This window comes from Hipposideros armiger, unplaced genomic scaffold (genome assembly GCF_001890085.2).
Source record: "Hipposideros armiger isolate ML-2016 unplaced genomic scaffold, ASM189008v1 scaffold_6, whole genome shotgun sequence".
Lineage (NCBI taxonomy): Eukaryota > Metazoa > Chordata > Mammalia > Chiroptera > Hipposideridae > Hipposideros > Hipposideros armiger.
Genome location: NW_017731356.1, coordinates 3,779,652 through 3,802,969, shown reverse-complemented (window position 1 = coordinate 3,802,969; position 23,318 = coordinate 3,779,652). Strand labels below are relative to the sequence as shown.

At 42.9% G+C, this 23,318-nt stretch overlaps 1 protein-coding gene across 7 annotated transcripts in view; it reads right to left on the bottom strand.

The window, feature by feature from the left end:
• DNM3 (dynamin 3) overlaps window positions 1–23,318 on the bottom strand; it is a 425,435-nt gene that overhangs the window by 116,546 nt on the left and 285,571 nt on the right. For all 7 annotated transcript variants that reach the window (XM_019647999.1, XM_019648023.1, XM_019648033.1 and 4 more), the window contains one exon: window positions 5,653–5,762. In XM_019647999.1, coding sequence (XP_019503544.1) covers window positions 5,653–5,762 — 110 coding nt within the window. The remainder of the gene's footprint in view (window positions 1–5,652; window positions 5,763–23,318) is intronic.

Here is a 23,318-nt window from a genome sequence, read left to right as displayed (position 1 = left end):
GGTTCGGATCCCACATGAGGGCCAGTGACGCTGCGCCCTCTACTGCTAAGATAGTGAACAACAGCTCAACCTGGAGCTGGGCTGCCGTGAGTTGCTGGCAACAGCGTAGGCTGCAGCCCCTGCTGCAGTGGGCTGCCATGAGCTACCATGAGTGACTTGCAGCTGGCGTGAGCTGCCGTGAGCCACCGTGAGCTGCCATGAGCCACCGTGAGCAGCCATCCAATGGCTGGCGAGTGACTGCCTCACCAGGAAAGAGCACAATGATCACAATACCAACATGGACCAGTGAAGCAATGTCCTCCACAAACAGAATGAAAAACAAAAGAACAGAAACTTGTCTGTTCCCCTTCCCTGATTCCCCAACACTGTTCTCCTCCCTCTTTTCCCCAATAAGATCTTTTTTTTAAAAAAAATGAGGACAAAATGAAACATTTTCAAGAAAATAAACACCAAACTTTTTACAACCAAGTTACAACCAAGTAGTGCTCATGAAGGGACTTCTAAAAGGTGCGTCTTAATTTGTAGAATGAACCAAGGTCAATGCTGGGATGCAAGAAGACAAGTGAGCAAAGAAACTGACAAACATATAGATAAATCTAAACAAGCATTGTCTATGTGAACCAATTATAATACTGAGAAAAGGGGTAAAAAGGTGAGGTGGACCTCGAATACTGGGTAATAGTGATATGAAAATCAAGAGAATGTTTGAGGACTTAACGTGTTTTAAGGTCATTTTAGAAAGACAGTTGGAAGATTAACTTCAAACTTCAAGTAAAAAATTTTAAAGGAATGTCTAAAAGAATAAACTACATAATTTCCAAGCCAAGGAGGGAAAAATAACTAACCTGAATAAAAGAAAAAAAAGTCAGAAAAGAGGGGGCAAAATAAGTATAGAAGAGGTAGGGTAAAGAGAAAGACTAAAATATCATGTTCACATAAATTTGATAAATCAGTAATAATAATAATAAATATAAATGGGCTACACTTACCAGTTAAAAGAAAAAGATCTCACATTAAATAAAAACCAAGCAAACAAATCCAGCCCCCCCCCACACACACACAATAAAAATACGGAACAATTGATGGCAAAATGAACTAAAAAGGAGAAACCAAGCAAATATTAATCAAAAGAAAGGTAGTGTAGCTATATGAAGATCAGACTAAAATAAAATTTAAGGCAAAGAGTATTGTTAGGAATAAAGGGGGTTGCCACAAAATTATTACTTTTTTAAATGTCATCAAAAGGTACAATAATTCTAAACCTGTAAGAATCTAATAATACAGATTGACTTCAAAATACATAAAGCAAAAATTGACAGACTTACTAGAATAATCAAGCTCATAATCATAAAGTGAGATTTCTAATATTCCTCTGATAAAGTGAAATTCTTTTTTTAAAAAAGATTTTATTGGAGAATTGGGGGAGGGGACCAGTGTTGGGGAACTGGGGAAGGGGACCAGCCACGCTGTCATCCCTCAATCTCAGTTGTCCCTCAATCTCAGTTGCGGAGGGCGCAGCTAGCTCAGATCCAAGTCCAGTTGTGCTGCTCAGCTCAAGGTGCTGTGTTCAGTTAGTTGCAGGTGGGCATAGCCACCATCCCATGTGGGAGTCAAACCAGCAGCCTCGTTATTAAGAGCACATGCTCTATCCACTGAGCCACCTGGGCAGCAGCTCAGCTCAAGGTGCCGAGTTGAGTCTTAGTTGCGGGTGGGGGTAGCCACCATCCCATGTGGGAGTCGAACCAGCAGCCTTGTTAAGAGCAAGCTCTCTATCCCCTGAGCCACCCGGGCAGCAGCTCAGCTCAAGGTGCCAAGCTCAGTCTTTAGTTGCGGGTGGGTGTAGCCCACCATTCAAACCAGCAGCCTTGTTGTTAGGAGCACACGCCCCCACCAGCTGAGCCCTCCTGCCACCTGCTGGCAGCTCAGCTCAGGGCGTAGTGTCACTGACTCAGGTGGGAATCAAACCAGCGACCCTGTTGCTCAGAGCTCGCACTCTTGGACAAGCTCTTAACCAACTGAGCCACTCGGCTGGCCCCAAAGTGAAATTCTTTATGGTTTCTATCTGCCTCCCTGCCAATACCTCTCTCTAGAATATAATCTAAAATGTATCAACTTTTTTGTCAACAGTGCCTGGCACATAACAGCTGCCTGATATATATACTTGTTGAGTGTTTGAATTAATCAAAATGAAAAAGGATCATAACTATGACATTGGAGAATACAATTAACAAGTATAATCTAATGGACTCTCATGGAACACTGCACTCCCCAATCAATACATTCTTCTCAAGCATACATGGAATATTTATGGAAATTCACCATGTGCTAGACCTCATTCTCTGACCACATACAATTAGGTTAGAAATCAACAATAAAACAAAAAAATTCCACACTATAGAATTTAAAACACACTTCTAAACAACTCAAAGAAATCATTAAAAAATTATGGAAACAGAAGATTGAAGGAAACAGAACTGAATGGTAATAAAAACGTTATATTTCAAAATTTGTAAGCAGCTAAGGATTACCTAGAGCAGTGGTTCTCAACCTTCCTAATGCTGTGACCCCTTAATATAGTTCCTCATGTTGTGGTGACCCTCAACCATAAAATTATTTTCGTTACTACTCTAGAACTGTAATTTTGCTACTGTTATGAATCATAATGTAAATATCTTTTTGTTTTCCGATGGTCTTAGGCGACCCTTGTGAAAGGGTCGTTTGACCTCCAAAGGGGTCGTGACCCACAGGTTGAGAACCGCTGACCTAGAGGGAAATAGATAGATAGATAGATACCTATATATATATATATATATATATATATATATATACATATATCTATATTTCTATCTATATATGTATATATGTGTGTATATATATGTGTACATACGTAAGAAAGAATAAAAATTGATGAGCTACACATAAAATTAAAAAGTTGGAGAAAAAAGACCTATAAACACAAAGAAAATACAAGGAAATCAATGAAAAAAAAGTAGAAATTATTGAAACAGATAAAACATACACAATAGAGGATCAAAAAAGTCAAAAGCAGGTTTCTTTGAAAATAGACAAAATGCTGCAAAAAGTGATTATGTTAAAAAAGGATAAGGCTTACTATTAGAAATAAAAAAGGGGTCTAATTTCAGATACAGCAGAGATCTGAAAAAATAGAACATTAAGAAATACTTGACACTAATATATTTTTAAATGAATGGATAATTTCTTAGAAAAAAAGACAGTTTGTCCAAACTGAGTCATGGAAAAAGTAGAAAACCTGAAAAATCCAGCTATACCAAACAATCAATCAATAGTTAATCCTTATTTTATACAAAGTGTTCCAAAGAATAATAAGACTTATTCCCACTTCAATAATGAAGCTAACAGAACCTTGATATGTAAACCAGACAGGGACATTGCAAAAAAGGACTTTTACGAGCCAGTCTCATTTATAAACATAGATGCAAAAGTCTAAATAAAACGATATCAAACTTAAGCCAGGAATGCATAATAAATAACAACTTATTTAATAACAACATCACAACTTAGCTAGGTTTAATCCCTAGAGATCAAGGATGGTTTAACATTAGAACATCTATTAATATATCTCACCACATAAACAGATTAAAGAAGAAAATCATACAATCTTCTCTGTAGAGGCAGAAAAAGCACTTGATAAAATTCGGCACCCATCCATGATTAAAACAGAAACAATTTCGCAACTAGAAACACAAGGGCTCTTCTTTACCTGATATCAGGTACCCATTAGAAGTACTTCACTATAAAATTATAAAATACTTGTCCTTAAAATCAGAAACAAGACAGGGATGCCCAACTGTATTTGGCATTAGACTGGAAGTCCCAGCCAGTACAAAAATAATGGAAAATAATCAAGATGTCAGAGGAAAAGGCAATGGCAAATGTGCCTGTGGATGGGACATCCTTGTCCTCGGAGGTCTCTGAGAAGAAGTTGAGTTCAATACCTGCTGAGAACTCTAGAATTCCAGAACAGCTAGACTTTTGGAAATACACAGTTTTCTTACTTTGGTGTCTTTTGTTCTCTTTAAAATCCACAGTGGCATTTCCCCTAAAAAAGATGCTCTACCACTGTCCAGTTATTTACTTTGTACCAAGCCCGCTTAAAACCTGAACTCGCAGGTTGGCCAAGGACTCAAGTTGAGTATGACCTCCTGGATGGCAGTCACACTTCCCACTCTGCGTCCCGGCCCGAAGGCGGATCAGCCAGCCCTCTGATGATCCCTAGAGGGCCACCCACTTCCCCACTGCTCTGAGGAGGATATGTCAACAGTCCCGAGCTTGGTCCTAGTGAGGATACCCTGCTGCTCTCTCCAGGGAAACCTTTTATTCTATATCATTGTCAGTGTGTGTTGTTTTGTTTTTTTCACAAGTGACTCTCAATACTAAGTCTTTTTTTTAAAAAAACTCCCATCTCAGTATTCGGTAGAGGAGTTGTATTTAATTTGCTTTCCCCTTGATTGTTTAAACGCCTTGCTCTTGTGGTTTGCCTAAGTATTTTCGTGTAATGAGTCACTCTGAGCAACTGACTGGGAATGTGGGAAGAAGGCTTCTTCGGCTATTTCGAGTCACTGTGTGACTGACCCTGGGCCAGTCCCTCAACCTAATCAAGGAACTTCATTGCTAAATAAAGATTGCAGGCGGGGAAAGGTGGGTTAAAATTAGACTCCGCCGCCTAATGAGCCCACCGCTGAATAACTGACTCATAGAAATTAATTAGCTGTTTCCCAGAACATTTCCACTTGGAAGAGCTCTCCTATGCGATCCTTACCTACTTGTTTCCCCTTTACACCTCTCTGCCCTGTCGTCTGTTACCTCTCCATTTGTGTATTTCACGTTACTGTTTCGTTTCAGTGAAGGACCATGGCGCTTTGTGGTGATCGGCCCAAAATAAAGTTCTGATATTGTAGGTGATTGGCGGTGGGGGAAAAAAGAAAGAAATGCAAGTGGAAGAAAAAGCACCCTCAGACACAGAAGTCCTGATTCAGGCTCACACTCTCCCACGGACTAACTTTCTGATCTTAAGACAGTCAACTTCCCTGAGCTACATTTTCTAATTTATAAAGTGGTAACCACACTACCCCATTTTTTTATCTCACCGGCATGTGCTACAAAAACCAGACAATGAACATGGACGGTGCTTGCAAAAACCGTAAATCACTATATACGTGTATTCCTATCGACTGGATAATTCTATTCACCAATGCAAGAATTTAGTCATAATATATATGGGACGGTCTTAAGTGCTATCCATTCATGCCAGACAGGTACTATTACGAATATAATTGAGTAATTTGTAAGTATGTAAATAATGCTTTCAGGCCAGGGAAGACTTTAAAATAACAAAATGTAGTTTTAGAACGAAAGCTTGATTTGGATGGCTGCTGCTGCACGAGCCAGGAATACAGTAACTAATACTCGAAGACCTTTCTTATTCTAACTCATTCTTTCGAATCCATAACCTGTGGTGGAAGCTAAAAATACAAACTAAATAAAAGGAAAACTGACAAGTTAATGCATTTCAAGGGGGGACCAAAGGAATGATTATAAACATGATCTATGGATCATGTAGAAATTCAAGGAAAAATCAGCCTGAAGATAGAAGGTGCTTTGTTTTCTTACCTTTGTTCTGTATTAAAAAGTGCAAAGTTGTGCTTGCTAGACATAAAGCTCTTTTCCACATCCCGGACTTTCAGGTTGTCCAAGGGGAGCATGTACTTCTTTTCTTTTTCCTAGAGAGAGAGAGAAAGGGGCGGGGGGAGCTTTAATAAAAGATATTACAGCGTGCCAATGTCAACATAGCACCCAAGCAGGCCAAGATTTGATTACAATATTTTGATGCCCTCACACACTATTTTGACACCAGCTACCCAGGAATAAAAGTTAACTGATGGATAGGAGTCTCCAATGATTCTCAACACTGGGGTCAGAGGAATGAGGGGAGGGAACATGTAGAGGAAGGAAGGGTTCAGCCATGGAGAACACACGTGTTCTTCTATCCGTTTTTCCTCATGTGGGTCCCCTTAGATGTTTTTACATGTTAGTTTGATATTAAGAATTTAGCCATCTGTTAATATTTAACAAAAATGTTCTGGTCCTAATTCAACGAGAAATGTCAGATGGATTTCATTTCATATTTTATTTGCAGCCTAAGCAGTTCTGATAGCCAGTGCTGGCAGGGGGCTGGAGGCATAAGGACCCCAAAATGAAATACCCCCTGTAAACGATGACAAAGCACAGGAAACGCTTCTTTCATTTGGGTCAGGAATAAAATGTGGGTCCAGAAAAAAAAAAAGATTCCATTACATGTTGAGTGCTTTGAGAAAAAAAAAAAAAAGAACCCATTAGAAGTGGACTGATATTCACTAGAACAAATACTCTTTAAAAATGAACAATTCTTTAGGAAGAACATGGACATTAGAGAGGGGAGGTCTGTACATGGGACCAAACTGGTCTTAGTAAAAACATACTGGACGCCAAGGAATTACTAGAAACATTTACTTTTATGTACTGGCCCAGGGGCAATGTTATCAAATGTATAAATGCTTAACGGCCTGTCTAGTAGGAGTGAGCCAGACACTCAGCTTGGGAAACCTACTCAAGATCTATTACTGGGGCATTTGAGCACCGGTCCCTATTAAACAGTAGCTCCCTGTATGGTCCCAGCCTCCACCTCTGCAGCTAGTCCTGACAAAAAACAGGGCTGGCCTCTGGAGGAGGGGAGCTTAGCCATGGCTTTTAATAAACAACTATTACTGTATTTCCTGCGGGGAACACACGCAGTGTACAGAATATGTCTGGCATAAGCCTTTTTGTGCCTGCAGCTCCTACAGCACTTCCTGGAGAGTTTGTGGCTGGGCTGAGTGGTGCTCCCTGGGCCAGCTGTGGAGGCCATGCTGTCTGCTCTGCATACCCATAGGCAGTTACTGAAGGGCGTGCCACTGGTGGTGCCACTTCTTACTCCTAAGTTCATCAGGAAAAAAGAAGCTGAGCAGAGCACATGAAAATAGTGAGGCAGAGAGAAATGGCTGTCCTGGCAGACAATGTCTTCAAAGATCCAAAAAAAAAAAAAACCCATAAAAGAAACTAACTGGGAGTGAGGGAAGCCTAAGAATAAACCTGAGAAAGCAAAAGTAAAGTAAGAAGAGGACAATACTTCTTGTACAAAAATTAATATTAGCCAACACGAGGATATTCTAAGTAGCAAAATACACAATTTAAGTAAATGAAGTACCACGTCTTGAAAACACTTGTCAGATGACTTTAAGACAGAATTCTAAGAGGCAAGATTGTCGAATGAATGAAAAGCTATTCAATACATAATCAGGAAAATGCTTGAGACCCAGGGAAAAAAATTTTTTTGGACGTTTTTCAATGCCCTAAATTTAAGCAGCTGGATTTTTTTAACGCACCATCCTATTCAACCTTTTGAAATGATGGATTTGCCTTTTAATGGCAAATCTGCATTTCATTGTAAAGATGGAACACAATGTCTTTGGCGGGTTTTTCTGTAGAAGAAGGTTCCCTTTGCACTGCATTCTTTAGCGTCCAGTAAAGACCCAAATCCAGCAAGTTTACGTCAGACAGTCAACGCTGGAGACATACACAGATATGCAGACAGGGGAACATGAAAAATTATTTTGTAATCAAGAGTTTTAAGGCTGACAGAGGAAGAAGAAAGGGAAGAGTCAGATTGATCTGTTTAATGAAAGTTGTAAGTCAGAGAATCAAAGGAGAGAGCATTGAAACTCTATATCATGAATATTTCTAACATCCTTGGTGCTTTGGGGAAAGAATGATACTCTGCTAAAAGAACATTTTGAATATGAAACAGCTAAAATAAACAAAAGGAACACAAGCGGATAAAGGATAAACAGAATTACAACTTTCAAGGTGCAGTGAGTCTTAGCACCAGCTTAACTGAGGCATCTGCTACATAAATTTGTTAGGTTTATTAAACTGACCAATATGGCAGCCCCCAGCCACAGGTGACTACTGAGCACTGGAAATGCAGCTAAGCGGGGATATGCTCTAAATATTAAATCCATACTGGAACTCAAAGTCTTAGCATGAGGACAACAATGCAAACTATCTCATTCTTTCAAACTGATTATGTGCTGAAATGATATTTTTAATATATTGTGGTAAATAAAGTATCACTAAACATAACTCATCTGTTTATTTTGACTGTGTTGAATGTGGCTGCTAGACAATTTAAAGTGACATGTGTGGCTCTCATAACTTACTACTGACAGCGCCGAGCCCCAGGTAGTTACCATCACTTTCTTTCCCCTCATCCATCCAAACAGTTTTTCTCTTCGGACCTCCCTGTTTCTGCCATCAGGAGGACTTTCCATTCTCGCAGTCACCCCATCTGAAACACTGCCATCCTTGCTGATGCATTGCCTCCCTTCACCTCCTTTATTACATCAAGACTACTGCGTTGTGTCTGTCGTGTCTGAAGCATTTGTCAGAGCTCCCCTGCTTGACATCCCCACTGCATTGATCTAGGTCCCTGGCATCTCACACACGGATGGTTACAAATGGCCTCCTAGCTGGTTCCCTTGCCTCCTAATTCCTCTCACATCACCAGGGAGGGCAATTTTCTAAAACTACTCTATCAAATGCATTACAGTCCTTCAAAACTTTCATAGCTCTCCGTTATTTACGGAAGGAAATCCACGAAGCTCCTTCGTGGGACATTGGAAAGCATCTCTAGATTGGTTCTGAGTTGTCGATATCTCCTCTACTCTTCATATTTCAAGCAAATGCACCTTCGCAGATGGTCTTCTCCCAATCTGAAACACCCTTCAACTTCTCCCCACCACATCAGTTTATTATTAACAGTCTAGCTCAAGTTCTTCCTTCTGTGCAAAAAGTTTTCCCAAGTTTGCAACTCTGAGTGTCTCTCTGTCACTCCCCCATCTCTCTCCTTTCAATTTATACAATAGGTATTGTTTATTCTATAATTTTGAATTATACTTTGAGATACCCTTATCTTATAAGTGCATTACATTACATTAAAAAGTTTGTGTAAAGGTTGTTCGTTTGGAGCTCAGAATGTCCAGCCAATTCTATTGTTCAGGTAGGATGCGTAAGCAAACAAAAACAAGAAAGTAGAGAATGTTTTTTGCAGTATTTGTAAAAAAAGAAAGAAAGAAAGAAAGAAAAGAAAAAGAAATAAAATTTGATATTTTAAACATTTTATCTTGAATAGACATTTTGGCAGAAGCACTTGTAATATTCTAGAAAAAGATTTTTAAGAATTTATTTTTTCCAGCTCTGTCGAGAAGTAATTGACATACATTACGGGATAAGTTTAAAACATACGGCATGATGATTTGGTTCACGCGTACTGTGAAACGGTTACCACAATAGGCTCAGTTAGCAGCCACCTTCTCATATAGATACAATAAAAAGAAAAGAAAGAAAAAAAGAGCAAAGGGAAAAAATTTTCTCCTTGTTCTGAGAACCCTTAGGATCTACTCTCTTTAACAGCTTCCCTCTAGATTGTACAGCAGCTACCTGTAGTCATCAGACTGTACATTACACCCTGAGTACGTATTTACCTTATTACTGTATGTTTATCTCTTTGGACCAGCATCCCCTGACCCCTCTCCTTCTACTCCCTGCCTCGGGCAACCACAAGTCTGATCTCTTTCTCATGAGGGTTTTTTTTTTTAGATTCCACGTAGAAGTGAGATAATACAGTATTTGTCTTTGTCTCACTTATTTCACTTAGCATAATGTTCTCAAGGTCCACCCATGTTGCTGAAAAATTTTTTTTGATTGAATAATAGTTCATTGTGTGTGTGTGTGTGTGTGTGTGTGTGTGTGTGTGTGTATCACAACTTCTTTATCTACTCATCCATCAGTGGATACTTAGGTTGTTTCCATGTCTTGGCTGTTGTAAATAACGATGCTGTCTGAACATGGGACCGCATATATCTTTTCAAGGTAGTGTTTTCATGACCTTTGGAAAGGTACCCCCTTATTGGCGGGGGATACGTTCCAAGACCTCCAGTGGATGCCTGAAACCCTGGATAACACCCAACTTTATATATGCTGTGTTTTTTCCTATACGCACATACCTGTGATAAAGTTCAATTTATAAGCAAGGCACAGTAAGAGACTAACAACAATAACAATAAAATAGAACAACTGTAACAATTCACTGTAATAAAAGTTGTGCGGTCGCTCTCTCTCCTTCCCTCTCTCTCTCTCAAAATATCTTATGGTGCTAGACTCACCCTTCTTCTGATGACAACGTGAGATGATAACCTGCCGACACAGCGAGATGAAGTGGGTGAGTGGCGTGGGCCTTGTGACGTCGCGCTAAGCATTGCTCTAAGGGTGACTTGAGCACACGCCCTGCGATGCTAAGACCGACCGTCTGATGACCAAGATGGCGACTCAGAGACTAATTGGCAGGAGCATCTACAGCGTAGAGACACGGGACAAAGGGAGGATCCACATCCCGGCAGGATGGAGGGACACAGCGCGAGAGCTCTCACCACGCCCCACGGAAGAGCGTGCAATTTGAAACGTATGAATTGTTTATTTCTGGAATTTTTCCATTTAATATTTTTGTACTGCCATTGACCTCTAGTGACTGAAACCACAGAAAGGGAAGCCACAGATAAGGGGGGGCTCCTGTGCTCCCAGAAGTGGAGTTGCTGGATCACACGGCAGTTCCATTTTTAATGTTTTGAGGATCCCCCATACGGTGAGGAATGGTTTTGTTAAATGGAGACTCAGAATGGAAATTCTGGGTATTTTCTAAAGCGTCAGAAGCTGATGCCACTGATTTCGACAGCGTCCTTTTCTTCCCTTTTAGACAGAGCACCTCTCCTTGTCTCAATAGACGGTGGTTACCAGCACTATTTACATGGGAGGCAGCTGGGAGGACAGGGGTTCTTTGTTCAAAGAGAGGGGAACCTGAGCCAGGGTTCTTTCCTTGCAGTCACCGGGCAAGAGTTAGAAGAAAGAGGCGAAATAGGATAGGCCACCAAAATGGATGCATCACATGTGTGAGAGTGTGTGGTCTGAGGTGGCAGTGAGTGAACTACGAGTGGTAAAAAGCAGAAGCATCAAGGTGAAGGGAGGTGGGATTTATGGGATGGCCACAGCGTGTGTTCAGCAACCTTGAAAGGAAACAAAAGGATCCATGAGGGGCAGAGGTCGGGTCAGCAACGGCCCAGAGATAATGGCCTCTAGCTGGCAGAGCTTGGTGGCTGCAAGGAGCTACAGTAGGTTTGGGGGGGAGGTGCTGTGTTGCTTCTGCCCAGTACAAATGCCTTCTTCCCTGCAATAAGGCAAATACTAGCGGCCTTGACATTGACGTCAAATGCTAACTCCTCCATGAAGCCTGCTCTGATCATAGTGTGTCACAGACCTCTTTTATAGCTCCCAAGTTTTCCATGCTTTTTGGCAGAGGCCATATGAGATGAGATTTCTTGCTTTTATTCAGCTTGCTGCTTCAAGTAAACTGAAAGCTTCTTGGGGGCAAGGACTGTGTTATAATTCTTTTGTGTTTACACTTAACGGTTACTACACTGCTGTAGACACAGATGTGGCTTAAAAAACATTTCATTGTGGATGATGCATCACAAATAAAACTCCAACATGCTGGAATTTTACCATAATGTTGAATTTATACCATTTTACTATTGTGTCTACTACACTATTATGTTAAAAAAACAAAAACGATCTAACCAGATGTGATATAAAAACTTATATTTAATGCCTCATAGATTGATTTTGAATGAATTTCCACATTTCTGTTTAGTATCATATAGTTTGTTAGGTCAAGTTTTACCATACTAGACCAATATACTTGATTTGATTGATAAAAACCTCATGGCTTAAACACATAAATATACTGTGACAATTCAATACTCTTCAAACCAATTTAAAAAACAAAACCAGCAGATATACTGCTCTTAAGAGGTAAAAATTGATTCAAAGTTTTGAAAAGTGGTAGCACATAAAAAAGTTAGATTAGAAGAAAGAAAAATTTATGAAAAAGACCATAAGGGCACCAAATATGGTTTTTGAAATATGTGATAACAGCACCAAGTTTATTTTTTAAATACGTGATATTTGTTGTAATTCTTCACTGACATGCGCCAATATTTTAAAGTACTGTGGCAATATTTCTCAGGCTAATAAATAATCAGATTAGAAACAGGGTCTACGACAGATTAAGAGGCTGTTCCATTCTGCTGAGAACTGCTGTCCATCACAAGGAAAGACGCCTATTTTGACCACTGCTTTTCTCATACTCACAGAACATCCCATGTGTATTCTCTTGGTCTTGAACTTGCCATACGTACACTCCTGATGTGTTCAGTGTCTCTTCTCCCATTGAGAAACTGGCATTTATGTGTCATCTCTCAGGGATGCACCACTCTCCTAGCAACGAATAGAACATTCCCAGGACACGACCACACCAACAGTATGCCAGCGCCACACGGGCAGGCGGTACCACTGCACCAGCCAAAGAGGAAACGGGACGACGGCCACCAAGGGCCTGGTCCAAAAATGGGGCAGTAGCCCACAGATGAGTCCGAGTTGAAAAGATTCCTCATCCAGGACTGTACATGTTTTTTGCAGACTCCTGACAACTCAGGAGATGCTGTGGGACATTCCATTATCATAACTTGCTTGTGGCTCAAGAGGATAACGTTGATCAGTATTTTTTTCTGACAAAGTTTGCTTTTTTGCCTTGACATACTGTGGCCAGAACGTTTGCACATAGGGAAACTGGAGACATTATGCTGGGTTTCTGGCTAGGAACCAGGGCCCCCCAAAATGGGATGCCCCCCTATATTAATGCTTTGAGGAAGGGACATGAGAGCTAGGCAAGCAGACGTATTCATCACGCTCCCCACCCCCACCTCATTGTCCAACACGACAGACGCTGTATTGCCCTTTAGAGTAAATTCAGACCCACATACCCACTGTCCCAGCCCCTGCCTTCCAGGAAGCTCAATGCATTTTCATTTCCCACCACGACACACCCAGCCATGTCTTCTTGCCTTTGTCTGTTTCCTCCACTAGAAACACTTTTGTCTCTTGGCCCCTCTGCCTCTCATCCACTTGAAATTCCTGCATAAAATCATCCCATCTAGCTCAGACTTGACATTTTTTCCTAAAAACATTATAGTTCTCATTTTTCTGTCTGTTTTTTTCCTTCCCCACCCCAGTTGCAGATATTATTTTTACATCAGTGGAGTCCTTTCAAAACTAATTCTGCCACCAAAATCCATTATATTAAGTAGATTAAGAAGTGGAGCTCCCCGGAGCGAAGCCGGAATGGGGCTTTTGGAAAACCTGCCCATTAGGACTCATCCTCTCACCCTGAAGTTGCCTCTAAGAAATGTGGTTGGAAAGCCGAAGGCCTCCAGTACCCAGGCGGGGACTTCCGGGCTCCTCTTCCGGAGCCTGGTCTACCCACCAGCCTTATTCTCCAGGCATCCCCACAGAGCAAGGACGCTGCTCTCACCCCAGCCCGCCTCATCCTTCTAGGTCTCCCACACCGTCTAGCTCCCGGGGTCTTCTAACTGAGCGAACGGGTCTCTCAGAACCATGGGTGCCATTTAGCAAATCCTTTCAGTTCAAGCCACCCCTGCCTGCCTGACTGGGCACTGTGAGTGGGCCTCCTCCGCCATGTCCACCATCCCTCCCACTCCAGCCTGATCCCTGACAGTGCTGGGCATGGTCCGCTACTTTGTACTTTCCTTTGATTTTCTAAGTGTCCAAATGTTTCATGTAAGTGTGTGTATGCTCTGCCTTTCCAATTACAAGGTAAACAAACTCCTAAGGGAGCCAGCAAACCTGTTACTATTATTATCTTTATTATTGTTGTTCATCATTCTAAGACTTGGTCCCCTGCTCCTCCGTAACTGTGTCCTGACTTCCCCATCAAAGCACCAACTCTTGGAGCAAAGCAACTGTTTCCTTCTTAGTTTTGGTTGCGTGGTTGACATCAACAAGCACGTGTGCACGTGTGCAATGAACACGTGACCGAGTTCCCTCGTGGGCTGGCTTAGTGCTTTGCTTAGATTGAGAATTCGGAGACGATGATTGACTTATAAAATAATCAAAATATCAAAGAAAAGGGAGGCTATAAAAATATTGAGAATACCAGAATCCTGGTTCCACATGCTGCTGAAGACTGAAGTCTGGTGTTTATTGCTATTAAGAAGTTATAGCTACAGAAATGTACAAGTATGAAATTCATAATATAAACTACCCATCTTTTCCTTTGGGCTCTAATTCCCTGCTTTAATCAGAATTACATTTTGAGTAGTAAACAGCATCTGGGAGCCAGCAGGCTGCTAGTAAACAGGACATCTTTAGATTTTTCTCTTGAGCACTGATGGAGGTCGCCGTGTGCACCTTTGATGGGCTGCCGTGGGAGGACCAAGAAGACGCCATTGGGTTCATGGCCACCCCCTCTGCACTCACTAGATCATAGATGGGGAATACACTGCCACGTCTCCATTGGGTAAGGGAAAGATAGTCACACCTTCCAATATCTAGCCAGAGACCCCGACCTTTTCCCGGGTCTTTGCCTCTCTTCAGAGTTCTAGTCAAATTCCACCTCCTCCAGGAAGCCTGTCTGGCCACGAGAGCCCACTGGAGGGCTCCCTCCTCCATTCTCATGGCATTCCTGGCAGTACCACTTTGTTTGTGGACTTAGTATATATTGCTCTATATTTTAGGTACATCTGAGAGCCTCAAAATGGGGGCCCCACCCCCGACTAAAGGGAGTACGTTTATCATTTGAAAGTGAGAACATGAAGAATTTTATTCTCAAGTGTTTAATCTCTGTATTCTTATATTTAAAGAAATTGCCGTATTTGCACACACAAGATTGATAATGTAAAAGACCAATAATGGTAAACATATAAAAGAATAAGTTTAAAGGACTTATGGCTAAGCATGGCAGACTGACCACATGCGTAGATTTCTTCCCCCTTCCCCAAGCCCATTAGCATAACAGCAAAGGAATAAAAAGATAGCAACCACAAGGACAAAAGTAATGGAGGGGACAAGACAGTGGACAAGAGATTCCCCAAAAGCTCTGGAAGAGAGAAAGAGAATGGGGGAGCTTTCGCTGATGTAGCACGCGGAGACGAGTTATGCCCTGAATAACCTACCGGGGAAAGGCTGGAGGGGAAGCCACTCCAGCTGGGCCCTGTCCTGTCCTGGGAGGCACCTCGTACCGCACAAGTGGGGCTGAAAGACAGGATCCAAGTCTGTACACGGAAGTACCATCAAGTGATGACAGAGTCCCCTCCTGGAAGCACGGCAGCCCATTCCTACCCCAAGCAGGGGACCGGAAGCTAGTTCCCTACATTAAACAAGTTATAGAAAAGGAGTTTTGGATCCGGAAATAACAGGCAGGGTGCACAGCCAAAGTGGGCCAAAAACAAGAGAACTTGGTGAAAGTCTTCATACTCAAATATCGTTCTCAGTCTCTTTCCCGCCCTGCCCCAGGACGCCAGCCACCGGGTGGGTTTCCCTGCCCCCACCAGGCAGGGTGCATATTCCTTTCTGGGGAGCTCAAGAGATTCTGAGGAAGCGAAAAAGCCAGCTTAGCACCTGATCACCTTACAGACAGGTCTTATGTTCTGGAAGCCTCACCCACACATGGCGTCTCCAGGCGGCTGAAAGGCCCAGAACACATCACAGCCACGGCCTGAGTGGATTCTGGGAAGGGGCTATCTCAGCACACATTCCAGCCTCCTTGTCATGTTTGCGTTCAATTCAAAACTCTCCTTCCCATCCCAGTCTTGGTCATGCAGTGAGGGGTCCAGATGAGATAGAGTTTCAGCCAACCTGACGCCCTTGTGCCAGCCTTCGATTCAGAAGGAAGTCACACCAGAGAGCCGCAGAGTGGGGGCATCCGCTTTGCCGGCCCGGATCCGGGCAGAGGTGGAGAGGCCCTGAATCCAGAGGCCACCACCGAGGGCGGCTCCCTCATGGTGCAGGCCCCACGCTGCGGGGAGCAGTGGCTCCCTGGCAGCCCCACTTCTGAAAATCCGTTTGGAGAATCATTCCTGGAAACTCAGCCTAGGTCTGCACTCTGCCCTCCCAATGGTTTTCTGAGCAATCCATCCCCCCTAGCTTCCCAGTAATACTTTGTTTTTAATAAACTTTGAAAATAGTTTAACATTACACTTTAAAAACCACATTTCAAAAATTCTCTAATTAAAAGAATTTTTAATTAAAATGAAAAAGAAAATTTTACATTTTAAAAACCTTTATGAACTGTTTGTGTGTGTGTGTGTGTGTGTGTGTGTGTGTGTGTGTGTGTAAGATATGGTTATGCAGTTATGAAATTCCAGGGCTTTTCACTCAGGGAAAGAGTCTTGAACCAGGAAAAAATTATGTACTTGAGAAATAACATACATGAGAAATTTTAAATTGAAAATTCAAGGAGCATGTGAGAAGGGTGACATTTAAGCAGCTTGGCAAGAAATGAAATCAGGCAACAGATGTGGATAAAACGGAAAGCTCCCAGGGGCACGTATGTGTATAAACTATTACAAACTACCTCTATGATAGCAGTGCTCTTCCTGGGTTAAGTTTTCCCTGCTAGGAAGCTAAGTGCAGGGACTGAGCTAGTGTTCCGTCCTTCTTCAGTTACTAGAAAGGAACTCATTTTCTCAGCGTGGTAAAACACCCTGCAAGCACTTTAAAATTAGCATACTTCAAATGTTTAATGGTCTCATTGCCTCATTCCTTTCTAAAAGGCAACATGACTTATATTTTTTATAAAGAGAAACTTTGAAGTTTGGAACAGTGACTGCTTTCCTTGAAAAGGTTTGTGATATGACAAGGATTCTGGGTTGACATCTCTCTCAATTCTGACTCCTGGGGCTGCACATTCATTTACAAAGTGACTGAAATGATGCTTACTTTGCAGCAGCTTTCAAGCGCATATTAATCATACAACATCTACATGCACAGCCCTTTGGGTCTACTTGTATTAAAGAAAAGTGCTATTTTGGCTAAGTGTGCCTTCCCATTTGTAAAAGTTCAACTCAATAACAGTACCTTGCTTACAAACGCAGCATAATTTTTACTTATCTGAGAAAATGAGGGTCAGGAAGGCATGTACAAATAAAACCCTCTGACGAGTCCCAGAACTCTGTGGATGAATGGTTTAAATTTTACCCCCATCATTTGTCACCAAGCTACAAACAAAAAATCAAAGCTGAATTTCCCCCTCTCCCACCCTATCATTTCAGCAAAGAAGCACTCAAAAAGAGGCAGTGCTGAGGAGAAAAGCAAGGGGACTCAGCATTCAACCAAGTTAGCGAGCTTTTCTGAAGCCCCGGTGCTGACTGTTAGTTAAGCTATCTCACCCCTGCTGATATTAACATGATTCAATGAGGTTCCTTCTGAGAGCAGAAGCAGAGCTGAGGGCAGCGCCCTCTGCACTTTGGGGGAGCCCTTCTCCCTGTGCTCCAGGGGGTGCAGCCTGGAGATGGCAAAGGAGGAGGGAGCCCCTTCCATGTGCCTTCTGAGAAGCAGCCCTACCTCTGAGATGACATTTGGCTGGACTGCTCTGAGCACAGCTGGTGGCTGAAACAGGCATCCACACAGCAGCAGGGCTGTGAACCGGAGACAAAGAACTACAATGGTTCTCCATCTTCCGAATCGTGACTCCTAGTCTGCCCAGTGCTTTCTGGGGAAAGGGTAGAAAGAAGGGAAAAACAGCACAGGGAAGGAGAAAGGAGTGGGTGGAGGGGAGATAGAGAAGGGGAGAGTGAAGTCACCTATTCATAACTGGGAGGAAACTAAAGCTTACCCAAGCCAGAGGTGCCCTCTGCTTTCACTGTCTGCTCAGATGGCCCTGTCCCCAGTCTCTGCACTGGGAAGGGGTAGCACGTGGTTGGGAGTTAACACATGGGGTTCACCTATGAGGCCTGACACCAACGATGTGAACCCAGGCAAGACACTTGGCTTCTCTGTGCTGCATGCTGTCTCTATATGGGGGTGATCATTTATGCCTTGCAGGAGGTGTGAGGACTCAGTGAGATCACTCGGAGGGCTGTGCATTCAGGGTCTCCGGATAAACGCTTGCTCACACACATTTCCTGGGGAAACACCTTTTTAGCCACCCCCTTACCACCCATCAGCACAGTAAGGGGTTCTCTCTTCAAGGATTTTCGACAGTAAGCTTTACCCTTGTCAGCTACATAACGACGAGGGGAAAATAGGAAGCTGATTACATGCCCAGCAGATAAACACACAACAAACATGGACAATATCAAGCCAGGACTGTGGCAAGCAGTGACACAATCTCAGCAGCTTTAAACTGAGCTTTCTTATTCAAGGAGGGTCTGTAGGAAACGCACATCTGTGGGGCTGCGTCCGTCCCCGGCCACACAGAGAGGAGATGGGACTGCCAGCCAGGCAGGGGTCAGACTCCCTCCCCCTCACTCCCACAATGCATTGCAGAATAGATGAGAAAAGTACTTGGGTGTGTGTGGGGGGGGGGGAGATGCAAGTTCTGAAAGAAATATAAAAATGAAAATTCCACAATTAAAGAATCACTACCTAAACTACAGATATGTTCTTCCACTTTTTAAAAAAAAATACGCAAGGCTCTCAAGACTGGCTAGGAAGCTGAACAGTAGGAAACGTTTGTTTTCTTTCTTCAGGCCGCTTCCATTCAAGCACAGTCTCTCTTCTCTGCTGGCTCCAGGCCCAGATGGTCTGGGTCAGCGGCTTAAGCGGGAGCCTAGTTTGTAAGTTTCTCCCTCCATCACACCCCAAGAAGGCCCCCCGCCCCCACTCTGTCCTGTATCACCAATTGGATTTTAAACACCAAGCACAGGGACTCTGTCTATTTCTGTAGATCCCTGATACTAGCAGACACTTAATATACGCTGATGAACGATGACATGAAACTCATCTATGGGACGTCCCATTCTGCTAGGCTTTATTTCATGCATAATTGTACTTATAATAAATTAGTATGGGCCAGAGAACAGATTCCATTCATTATCTTCCTAGGTAATATATTTGCCTTTAAATTGGTACTTCAGTTCATCTACCTAGAAGGACGCGAGTGCCTCAGCAACCAGCTAGGGGTGAGTTCCTTGGGTTGCCCTTACGTCATCCCAGTAGGTAGTGGCCTGAAAACTCTGGCTGCTTCTCCAAGTCACAAAGCAGTTCAGTTTAGGGTTGTGTTTCTGCAGCTAGAGTCCCCTGACCCCCAGAGTCCGCGAGGTCTTGCGAGAATGAAAAGGGGATTCTGTGTTGGTATTTAATAAAATCAGTAGAAGGGATTTTCCGAATTGTCTGAATCGTCAGCATTTGCTAAGTGAACACTGGCACTCGCTTTCGGTGCCCGTGTTTCCGTCTGCACAGAGTAGAGCACTTTGCGGCATACTGCTGGAAAGAGAGCAGAGACGGACATCAGCACATCAGTTATGACATCACAGGGCCCTCAGCATTTGGAGGCTTCGCTCTAGTTGCACAAAAGTGGCCGGACGATGGTGGGGTGGCAGGAGTACAGCACAGGGTGGCCCCGGCATGCTGCTTGTGATAGAACCTATGCTCGGCGGCCAGAACACATGCCATTGGCTAGCTCATTATGTGTCCTAGGCATAATTAAAATTGTTCATCAGTTGAAGTTTCTTGGTAACATAGTTCAGTTTGCATTTGACTTACTTTGCTTTTTTGATATAGAATGACAAGCATAAGGTGTTTACATATTTGTACATATTTAAAATAAAACAATTTTCTGCTTGTACATATTTATGTAATCTTATGAATAAGAGTAGTCTGCCCATGCTCATGGTTGAGGAGGGTCATTTTCCCATAAAGGGTGCTTGCCCATTACCCAAGTGTGAGGCGCACTGGTTTAGGGAAAGTGTATCTGGAATTCTCTGAAAAGGGTTGACGGAGCCAAAATATGTACCAAAAAAAATAATAACCTAGACTTTTAAATAGTTTGGAGTAGAGCTTAGAAATTGCTTCAGTTTCTAATTGTCCTCAGCAAGGCCAGGAGGAAAAACCCAGGCCGGACCCTGAGAACCTGGGAGGCCCAGCATGGCTGGAGCAGACCGTGGGGGTCCTGGTGAGGCTGTTTCCCTGCTCTGGGCTTCAGCTCAGCGTATGTAAAGAACGGAGAATAATACCCAAACTCAGCCCTTAACCCAAAAAATGAAAACAAACTTGACTTGGTGGAAACAAAGAGGCAATAGATGCAAAAGCATTTTCCTCTTTTGAAAAACAAGAAGGTACTATTTAAAAGAGGAACTCTTGAAAATATCTCAACAACATGCGCCTAATTCAGGCTGACACGTGTAATTGAACCTATGTTTAATTTTTTTGCTGCAAATTATCTGCTTCCTTTAAGAAGCTGGGCTGGTAAAATGCTGAGTTATGTGCTTCAAAAATAGAGCCATGGAAGAATTAGGGAAAAGACACAACACGGTTGGGCCCTTAACAAGAGGAATGCATGAAACAAAGCTAGGGGAAGCTTCGGGAAATAGCTGGGAAGTGGAGGGGAGGGAACGGAGAGTTTTCACACCTCGATCTCACTAGTGACATAGAACAAGTTTATCACAGATGGGACCAGCCCCATGAAGACCCAGAGCAACCCAGGGAGAAATAAACACACACATAAACATTTAGTTTCACCCCATTTCAGACAACAGTGTATACTCACTCCCTTCTTTCTTTCTTACCCTAAGCTTAAATACTTACGGGGTTACTTACAATTAAATATAAGCAATTCCTGTTTCATTCTTCAGAATAATTCTATTTCAACTATAAAAACCTCGGTGATTATGTAAAATGATAAATGTCAGATCCCTTCTGATTTAATCTGTCTGTGTTAATAAGTAACTGCACGTATTTAACATAAAACTAGACTGGAGAACAACAGTACCTTTCTCGGGCTCTCCCCTCCACCGCCCCCCCCCCCCACTGCCCCTGGCAACCTCAGTTCTTTACGTAAAACAGAAATGTTGCAGGGTATTATTTTTTTATAGGTTCGTCAGAGAAGCCTTCCTTGACATGGGAAGTGATATGTGTGGTATGATTTAAAAGATCCCTGGGCCACTTCGTAGGGTGTACATTAGGGAGCACCGAGAGTAGGGGCGAAAGACCAAATGAAAGGTTCATTCCAGCTGGGATAGCTGCGGGCACAAGTGACAGGCTTTGGGGACAGGTTTTGGAGGAGGGCAGTGCTCGGCAAACGACAGCCCCGGGGGCTAAGTCTAGCGCTAACTTATGGTTGTATGGTCCTAATCGCTAAGAATGGTGTTTTACCATTTGAAATAGTTATAAGAAACAAAGTGAGACGAACCTGTGACAGAAACCGCATGTGGCCTGCAAAGCCTACAGTAGCCACTCTCTGCCCCTGACAGAACAAGTTTGCCACCCTTGGAGTAGAGTCGGCAGATCTTCACATTGAACTGAAGGCATGACTGCAGAGAGGGAGGGAGGCCAGCACCTGTGTTCCCAGCTTGAGCAGCTGAGTGATGGACCGGTTCCCTGCTTCCCAGCCAGTCACACCCTCCTGGGTGCCTCCGCTCAAACATCCCTGCTGTTGTCCTACTTATCATATTATCTTACTTGTTAGCCTGCCTCCCCCTCCTTGGCAGTGAATTCCTTAAGTAACTGATTTTTCTCAGCATTTACAGTACTCAGCTCCGTACAGGTACATGCTCCCTACCTACCGGATATGATTGAACTGACGATACATTAAATTCCTTTTCAGGAGTGCTAGTGACATCAGCTTCTTAATGCATACGAAATTACAGTCACTTTTTTAGTGTGTAAAGGTTTAGAAACCATTTTTGCAACCCATCTGCTCCTCACTGCAACCCTATATATTGGTATTACAGTTAGCCTCGATGATAAATTCCCCTTACAAGAAATTGTATTTTATGGTGATTTACTTATATTTAAAATTTACAGCATTAAATTTAAGCACTTCTTAAAAATGTGAACTGAAATCTATCCCTTTGGGGGCGGGGGTGATGAACAAAAAGAAGGACAGAATGAAAAGACAAACTTGGCAATGAGGCATTACGACAAGTAAAGGCGAGAGGAAGAATATCCGGGTATTAGAATGACAGCTAGGGCAGTTAAGTTGGGTGTGAGGGGTGTGGTGAGAAAAATAAAGGAACCCAAGATGGACTTTTATGTTTTGAACTTAATGGTCATGCCTGTTACTACGACAAAGAAGACTATGGGCCATGAAGGCAGAGTTCTGTCTTGGAAAGTTAAATTTGAGATGCCAATTAGATATTCAAATACATTATGTCCAGGAGGGAGTTGGATAGATATCCAAGTCTGGAGTTCCGAGCTGGAGACATAATTGTGGTGGTCATAGAAATAGGGCATACGGATGGTATTTAAAGCCAAAAAACCAGATGAGTTCAGCTAGAGAGTGTGTGTGTAGACAGAGAAGAGGAGAGGATTTTGCTCAACGGAGAGAAGGTACTTTTTGTAGCTTGTACCTCAGTCTTTGCTTTGTCCCCACAAAAAAGTCTGGCTCATTCTGACATGGGGCAGAGCTCAGCATACACTGTGTTTTCAGACCAGAGGCCAACCAAGAAACATCACCACACAGCACAGCCATCACCAGGGTCCCAGGTTAATCAGCTCACAGTTTTGACTCTCCCAGTGAAGGAATCAAAGGGCAAACCTGAATGCGAGCAACACCAGAGAGGGGACTTCGAGAAAACGCAAAATCTAGGGGGAAGCGTTTCTTGTACATAGCAAGAGGGGACCTACATGTGCATATGATGTCCCGCTCAGAGCAGCACAGGGTGATACCACCTGGCACGCACCGGGGGGTCAGCACAGCATGAACAGTGAAAAGTACATCCTCACGAGTGACTTAGTGAGAAGCTGGAGGCTGACGTACGGACGTCAGAACCCCAACCCGCATGCGTGAGCGTGTGTGGTTTACTCTACCTTAATATACATACATAAGCTATGTAATAAAAAGAACAGAGTTTTTATTCCATATCATGGACTCAATCATTCTCTGTAAATCCTATTAATCACTTGAATATAAAATTCCAAAAGCTAACGCTAAAGTTAGAACCTACAGAGAGGGTAGGCCTAACCTAACAATTACTGACAGCATTTCTGTATGTAGAATGGGACAAAACAGTTAACAATCACACCTTACATAAAACTGCCTTAGCTGGGCATATTTCTGTGTGAGTGTGTCATTCATTACAAATGAGTACTGCTGATGCAGACACACACACACACACACACACACACACACACAC